Source organism: Diachasma alloeum, unplaced genomic scaffold (assembly GCF_001412515.2).
Source record: "Diachasma alloeum isolate Michigan unplaced genomic scaffold, Dall2.0 Dall_scaffold_00192, whole genome shotgun sequence".
NCBI lineage: Eukaryota > Metazoa > Arthropoda > Insecta > Hymenoptera > Braconidae > Diachasma > Diachasma alloeum.
The window spans coordinates 1,042,630-1,051,244 of record NW_021680357.1 but is presented as its reverse complement, the minus strand read 5'-3'; the positions used below and the strand labels follow the sequence as shown (position 1 = coordinate 1,051,244).

The 8,615-nt window shown below is 36.9% G+C and overlaps 2 protein-coding genes across 2 annotated transcripts in view; both read right to left on the bottom strand.

Annotated features, from left to right (window-relative positions):
• Positions 1–5,775, bottom strand: part of LOC107048389 (triadin) — a gene marked incomplete in the record, with an annotated part of 7,426 nt that extends 1,651 nt beyond the window's left edge. Inside the window, 5 exon segments of the mRNA XM_015271537.1 lie at positions 534–1,001; positions 1,304–1,520; positions 2,713–3,198; positions 5,515–5,644; positions 5,711–5,775. Of these exon segments, the coding sequence (XP_015127023.1) occupies positions 534–1,001; positions 1,304–1,520; positions 2,713–3,198; positions 5,515–5,644; positions 5,711–5,775 (1,366 nt within the window).
• A 1,485-nt stretch (positions 5,776–7,260) lies between these two features.
• The window catches only part of LOC107048430 (melanotransferrin), a 7,288-nt gene continuing 5,933 nt past the window's right edge, over positions 7,261–8,615 (bottom strand). Inside the window, exon 4 of the mRNA XM_015271589.1 lies at positions 7,261–8,568. Coding sequence (XP_015127075.1) covers positions 7,590–8,568 — 979 coding nt within the window. The 3' untranslated portion in view covers positions 7,261–7,589. The remainder of the gene's footprint in view (positions 8,569–8,615) is intronic.

Sequence of the window (8,615 nt, the reverse complement as noted above, 5' to 3'; positions counted from 1 at the left end):
TACACGGAGAGAAATATTCAATAAAAATTACCAGAAAAAAGACGTAAAAATTACGTTTCGAAACGTAATCTGGGAGCGAAGTAAAATTCAATAAAAAGTGTCAATCGTCACGTAAATTCTACGATCTGTTCCGTAAAAATTACTCATCCGTCCGACGCCTCACGGCTAGCCATGAGTTACCGTGAGGGGGAGATTTTAATAACACGTTCCGTAATTTTTCCGGAACTTTTCGTAAAAATTCTTAAGCATCCAAGAATTTTCATGTTCTGAAGCATAATAAGTCTTGAAGTTTCTGTTAGATTTTACAACTTCCAGAAAAATTACGTGACTTTTTCGTATTTTTTCGTTGACAGACCCGAAAATTTGAAAATGTGAAATGTGAAAATGTGAAATGTTCCGTAATTTTTCATGAATATTTCTCTCCGTGTATGTGCCGCATACAAAAAAAATCGTATCGTTCACCAAAACTGCTTCAACTATTTTCTTATTGTAAATCGAACTTCAGGTTTTTCTCTCAGTGTGTGAGCCCTCACCAGGTCCCTTTAGAGCAGATTCTTTGACCTTGAGAGGATCTCCATCCTTCCAAGGTGGAGGCTCGAACCTCCAGGCATTCCTCTCGGCTCGCTTCTTCTTGGACTCCTCGTCATCAGCCAGCGGAGTCGGCCTCGGAATGAACCTCGTCTGTTTCGGTTTAGTCTCCTTCGGCTTGAGTTGAGCCTTGGGTTTCGCAGTTTCGTTTTCCACCGATTCTTCGTCTTTTCTAGCCGCTTCTTCCGCTGGCGCAACAGGCTCCGCATTTTCGTCAACTATTTCTTCTTCGACTTCTTCATTTTCATCTTCAATCGGTTCTTGTTCTTCGGAATCGTCTTCTGGCTCCTCAACAACGGCTTCTGTTTCAACTGTTTCTGTGGGCGTGGGGACGTCTTCTTGGACCTCGTCATCAGGTTCTGGTGCTGGTGATTCAGACTGTAGGGCTGTCGCTTCAGGTTGTTGTTGAACATCTGTAGTTCACGAATGAAAGTCGAAATTTTGTTGACAAATTCAACTTGTTTTTTGCGCTGATTCCATTACATATTTGATAGGAAAAGGTCAATATATTTTGAATTTCTGTTCGAATGTTTCTCCTGAGATTTTTTCATTAGAATTAAATGGATATTCGAATTATCGAATATTCAACAGAATCAGCGCAAAAAAAAATATAATTTTTCAACAGAATTCCCATAGAAATCCTATGGAAACCCCATAGAATTCCAATAGAATTTTCTAGCGAATTCGCTAGGCTTTCTATTGAATTTTTTCATACGTATTTCCTCATCTGTTTTGCTTTCAGCTTCGGCAGCCGCTTCTTCCTCCAATTTCCGGCGTTTCTCTTCCCGCTCAAATTGCTCTTTGAGGGCTTGTTTCCCCCGAGTTTCCACTTCACTGAGGTAATACTCTTTCCATTCTTTCGCAGTGTCATCTTCTCGCGCTCTCAAGAAGCGATAGGACGGGAGGGATAGGAATTTCATCCAAGGGGTGGGCTGTGAATGAAAAGTTAGGAACAGGGATCGGAACAATCATCAATTTCAAAGTAAATTAAATTTAGCTTCTATTATCTGATAATATTACCCTACAATTTTCAATTGCTAAATTAATCATCAATCGAATATTCAAATTCCGAAATAATCTATCAACCAATCGTGTCAAAAGTTTGATCATTACATGTCTAATTGAAAAATCCGTTTATAAAATTTATAATTATTTACTCAATAGTTGAGAGAAAATTTAAATCATGAATTGATTTTAGCTGCAAATTAATGAGGGTTTTAGGTAAAACTTGATGCGGATTTCAGCTAAAAATTAATGTAGATTTTAGATGAAAATGAAGATTTTGGCTGAAAATTAATGTGGATTTTAACTAAAAGTTAATGTGGATTGTAGCTTAATATTAATTTGGATTTTAGCTGAAAATTAATATATATTTTAGCTAAAAATTAATATGGATTTTCCTTAAAACATAATGTCGATTTTAGCTCAAACTTAATGCAGATTTCAGCTAAAAATTAATATAGACTTTAGCTAAAAACGCGACCTCCTCGCGAAAAATATTCAAGAAAAATTACGGAACATTTCACGTAATCTGCAAGCGAGAATCGTTTTCAGTGAATTTCTATAGGAATATAAGAGAATAAATCTGAAACGTTCAGTAAATTTTCGGGTCTGTCACCGAAAAAATACGAAAAAGTCACGTAATTTTTCTGGAAGTTGTAAAATCTAACAGAAACTTCAAGACTTATTATGCCTCAGAACATGAAAATTCTTGGATGTTTAAGAATTTTTACGAAAAGTTCCGGAAAAATTACGGAACGTGTTGTTAAAATCTCCCCCTCACGGTGACTCATGGCTAGCCGTGAGGCGTCGGACGGATGAGTAATTTTTACGGAACAGATCGTAGAATTTACGTGACGATTGACACTTTTTATTGAATTTTACTTCGCTCCCAGATTACGTTTCGAAACGTAATTTTTACGTATTTTTTCTGGTAATTTTTATTGAATATTTCTCTCCGTGTAAGTCCCTCAAAAATTCAACGAATCCAATCGAATACAATTTTCTATCGAATTCGCTACATTTTCCCACAAAATTTTTTCCTCCATGTAAATGCAAAAATCGGTAACTTCCACAATATCCAAATTGCGACTACCTCTGCAGAAATGTGTGAGTTCCACTCACTTCATAAGCAAAAGCAGTCCGATAGACGCCCCCCTCAGTGATAAGCTGAGCAATTTGCTCTGCAGACAACAGATCCGGGCACGCCATGGCTTTCTTAATGACCCCCCACAATTCCCTCTGATGTTTCTTCTTGGCCTCCTCATCCATTTCTTCCATCTCCGTTTGCTTAGCTCGCAGAGTCTCCGCCAGATCCTTACACTCCTCCGTGCGGAAATCCTTGGGCTGGCTGATTTTTATTATGTTATCAGTCGGTTTATAATTAAGCGTGGCTTTCCGTATTTTGAGGGGAAACTCTCGCGGCATCTCTATCGGCTTGATAACAGGCTGCGCTATTATTTTTATTCGCTTCGATGCTTTCGCTTTCAACGCCTTTTTCGAAACACTCTGGTCAAGCCGAGATAACTCAGATAGGTCAGGTTTTTCCACTGGTTTTGATAAGATGTCGATTCTTTTTTTCATCTTCCATAACGGCTTTGACGTACGGATCTGGAGGAATGACGTAATATAATGCCGTCAACATTTTTTTGTGGATATTAAAGTAGAATAAATGTAACTTGAATTTTTTTAATTAAAACGTATGGAACAAGTGTAAAATTAAAGTAAATTAGCAATATGCTTCGGAATGGTTATTTCGCACATAATTTCCTTCTATCATGTACAATGCATTGTTTGTTTCATTTTCTTAAATTAAATAAGATTTCTTTTCAACTAATTTTGCCAGATTTTCAACTTGGTTGAATGGCATCATCATCATTATCCTTATTATCCTTTTCTTCTATACAACCGATTGTCTTTTTTACGGTTCTATCTTTCCCCTTAGCCTTCGATAAAATGGTAATAGAAAAATTTCATTTATACATACTTGAATGAATTTGAAACGTCACATTTAAATAAACCATCAGATAGCTCACTATCAGGGAAAGTCATGAAAAATTCGCAATTTTCAACAATCATCGTAAAAATTAAATCAACTAATATAGCTATCGTAATCATCTTTTAACTTCGACTTGATGGCATTAAAACAAACATTTTAAGTTGTGATTGAATTCATTTGAAGCATGATATTCAAAGATATCCCCTGAATTATGATTTTCAAAAAATTGAGATAGGTCAGATTTTTCCACTGGTTTTGATAAGATGTCGATTCTTTTTTTCATCTTCCATAACGGCTTTGACGTACGGATCTGGAGGAATGGCGTAATATAATGCCGTCAACATTTTTTTGTGGATATTAAAGTAGAATAAATGTAACTTGAATTTTTTTAATTAAAACGTATGGAACAAGTGTAAAATTAAAGTAAATTAGCAATATGCTTCGGAATGATTATTTCGCACATAATTTCCTTCTATCATGTACAATGCATTGTTTGTTTCATTTTCTTAAATTAAATAAGATTTCTTTTCAACTAATTTTGCCAGATTTTCAACTTGGTTGAATGGCATCATCATCATTATCCTTATTATCCTTTTCTTCTATACAACCGATTGTCTTTTTTACGGTTCTATCTTTCCCCTTAGCCTTCGATAAAATGGTAATAGAAAAATTTCATTTATACATACTTGAATGAATTTGAAACGTCACATTTAAATAAACCATCAGATAGCTCACTATCAGGGAAAGTCATGAAAAATTCGCAATTTTCAACAATCATCGTAAAAATTAAATCAACTAATATAGCTATCGTAATCATCTTTTAACTTCGACTTGATGGCATTAAAACAAACATTTTAAGTTGTGATTGAATTCATTTGAAGCATGATATTCAAAGATATCCCCTGAATTATGATTTTCAAAAAATTGAGATAGGTCAGATTTTTCCACTGGTTTTGATAAGATGTCGATTCTTTTTTTCATCTTCCATAACGGCTTTGACGTACGGATCTGGAGGAATGGCGTAATATAATGCCGTCAACATTTTTTTGTGGATATTAAAGTAGAATAAATGTAACTTGAATTTTTTTAATTAAAACGTATGGAACAAGTGTAAAATTAAAGTAAATTAGCAATATGCTTCGGAATGATTATTTCGCACATCATTTCCTTCTATCATGTACAATGCATTGTTTGTTTCATTTTCTTAAATTAAATAAGATTTCTTTTCAACTAATTTTGCCAGATTTTCAACTTAGTTGAATGCCATCATCATCATTATCCTTATTATTCTTTTCTTCTATACAACCGATTGTCTTTTTTACGGTTCTATCTCTCCCCTTAGCCTTCGATAAAATGGTAATAGAAAAATTTCATTTATACATACTTGAATGAATTTGAAACGTCACATTTGAATAAACCATCAGATAGCTCACTATCAGGGAAATTCATGAAAAATTCTAAATTTTTAACAATCATCGTAAAAATTAAATCAACTAATATAGCTATCGTAATCATCTTTTAACTTCGACTTGATGGCATTAAAACAAACATTTTAAGTTGTGATTGAATTCATTTGAAGCATGACATTCAAAGATATCTCCGAAATTCTGATTTTCAACAGATACAAAATTGTTGCATATTCTCAAATAAATCAAAATAACGATATTGCTATCGCCTTCATCTTCGAACTCTGTCGAAAAGACATCCAAACAAATTTTTGAGCCATTATTCAATCAGTTCAGAACTTTTCTTATTAGTTAACGTGGGACAACCGATTTACGAAAAAATTCGAAAATTCAAAAAACTAATCTATGAATTAAATTTTAATTAATGGCGATTGATAGGGCCATGATGATCATATTTCTCTTGATGTTGTCCATTGTGCCCCATTCTCTTTTGAAAAAAAATTAAGCTTATATTTTACTAACCACTGGTTCCGGCTCTGGTATCTTTCTCGGCAATGAATTTATTTTAGCCCAAGCATTGAATCTCTCCCAATCAGCTGGGGTTTTCAGCCACCCCTTCAATTTCAATTTATACCGACCTCCCTTTTTCTTCCTGTCCAGTGGATTATAGCAATGTATTTATCAACTTAATTAATAATTTCTGAATATGATACAGTACTTCTCTTTTGGTTTCTCTGTCTTCTCCTTGGTCTTCGGTTTCGGCGGGGTAACTTTAGCCGTCATTTCAACACTTGTAAATTTTGAACAAGGACATTTACGTTATGAATAACTAATTTTGAATTTAAGGTGTATTTTTTTAAATTTTAAATTGATCTTAAAAGCCATGACATTTCGAAATAACGGGGAGGGGTTAGCGAAACAGCTTCATACTTTTGATTTGAATTTGTTTTTTTCTATCATTCTTGGTTCCTGTGGCTCGAGTTAATTGAAACCATGCGCAATTAATCGAAAGAACGAGAAATTTTCGTCAGAAGTACTTCTTTTTTAGACGCAATAAAGCTTAAAAAGAATTGGGACAACATTTTTTAGTTTCTCTGTCTTCTCCTTGGTCTTCGGCTTCGGCGGGGTAACTTTAATGGTCATTTCAACACTTGTCAATTTTGAACAAGGATATTTACGTTATGATTAACTAATTTTGAATTTAAGATGTATTTTTTTAAATTTTAAATTGATCTTAAAAGCCATGACATTTCGAAATAACCGGGAGGGGTTAGCGAAACAGCTTCATACTTTTGATTTGAATTTGTTTTTTTCTTTAATTCTTGGTTCCTGTGGCTCGAGTTAATTGAAACCATGCGCAATTAATCGAAAGAACGAGAAATTTTCGTCAGAAGTACTTCTTTTTTAGACGCAATAAAGCTTAAAAAGAATTGGGACAACATTTTTTCAGGTCTTTTAATTATTGCAGACCGACGGCGTGGCGCAGTGGGTAAGAGGGATTGCCCACCAAAGAACTTTTTTTTTACGGACACGGTCAACACAATACAGATTCAAATAAGCAAATTACAGGGTAAACCAAATCATTTCAACAAAAAAATTGATCTTTAAACGAATACATAAGAATTTAACTCGAGAGTCAATTATATTTGACCAAAGTTTACTGTTAATAACGATATTGTTCATTCAACTTTTTCTAGACCAGTTTTTATGAATGTGTATACTGTATATATATAAATAATGTTGTGACTCGGAATAAAAAAATTGTTATAAAAAAAGTACACACATGCGAGAGGTTTCGGGTTCGACTCCCGGTCGAGTAGAATGATGATGATCTAATCATCAAAGTCTTGACCAAGCGGCCGCTATAATAGATTTTGATAGATTTAGGTGGCATCGGGCGCTTCGTGCGCCTAGCAGCTCCATTCTAGAGTTATATGGGTGAAGTCAGGGCGTTAACTATTGCAAAGACGATATGAGAACCTTCTGCAAAATAAAAATTCAATACAGTGCAGGATTCATAATAATGGATCAAGTACTCTTCACTTTGTAACAATTGTGATCAAATTTTTTAGAACCTCTGTAAACTCAAAATTTAACATTATTATTAATATTATGTATTTATTGAGAAAGAACAGCATAGCTACATCTTTCAGTCTGAGTAACTGCGTGCTTGGTGATGTGTCCAAAATATCAAGATATAACAACTTGAACTATTTATAATATGCATGATATTGTGCAGGATTCATAATCATCGACAAGTACTTCCACTTTCATAAAAATTTCAAAAATGTATTTAAAAATCTCATGGACGGATTACCTCATAAATATTACATTTTCTCAATACCCTAATAACTAAATGAGTGGACGGAATATGTTACAGATCGAATTGCCTCCCAAAATGATTACATTTGTACCATAGTTTACAGCTAGTATAAAAAAAATATGCATTAAATTTCTTCAGATCTGTGTAAAGCCCTTCCACAATCCATAACTCTCCCCCAATCCCTCTCGTCAACTTCCCTCCAGCTCCACATCATCGAAATAATGTCCGAATGCCTTAAAACGACTAAAAAAATACAAAACTCCCCCTCCCCTTATCACCCCAAGAAAACCGCCAAGAGGAGAGTAGTCAACGACGCGACCAGTGAATACGTGATGGCGGAGGCTCCAGCATTGCAGTCGACAATCCTCCGGGCCCTCATGAAGTCGGGCCCCAGCCACTTGCTGTACTCCCTCTGATCCGGTGGAATGATGACAAGCTGCTGCGTGGCGTCCTGGAATATAAGATCGCTGTAAGGTGGAGTGCTGTAGAACATGGAGAAGCTGAACTCGTCGACCTCCTTCCTCCCGTAGAACTGCTGCGCGTAGATGAAGAGATTCGTGAAGGCGGTGATCTGGGTGTCATTGTACCCGTCGTAGCCTCCACGTGTGACAATGGCATTGGCCTTCACCATTCCCAGATTGCAGCGCTCGTACTCAGTCGTCGGTTTTCTCGTCCCATCGGGGCACAGCAGCTCAAAGTCTTTGGTGAAGGCGTTCCTCGCCCAAGTCTCCTTTCGCTTTCCGTCAGTCGTCTCTGACACAGTTGTGTGCTTGATGAAGGCCACGTCACCACCGCCCTCCACCAGACACCTGAGGGCACCGGTGTAGCCGTAGTAATCCTCCGTGGCGTCACGACGGCAGTATCTGTAGCTCACCCCGTGACAGAGATCGCACATGTTGTCGTAGGGGACGCCGATGTTGTATTCCAAGCTCAAAGCCCCTGGGACACAGGACTTGGTGAAGTACTCGGCTGCTGCGCGCACTGCGTCACAGCCGTAGCCACGGATCCAGCCGTTAGAGAGGAGATAGGCTAGTGGGTACACCCAGCCGGCTGCGGTGTTGATGCCTGTGTGACAGGTGTACTTATTCTTCAAGTACGTCAGGTCGGTGGTTGGGTCGTTCTCCTTGGCTACTGCTACCACGTAGTACTCCGGGGTCGGGAGGTTGTAGACCTCCGCGATGAAGGGAATCAGGTCGAAGCGCAAACCTGCGGTGTACACGTCGCTCGAGTCGAGGATTGCTATGTCCGCTTGGCTGGGGATTGAGGTTTTGATTATTTCGTGAGGTTTTAACTGGGGGGG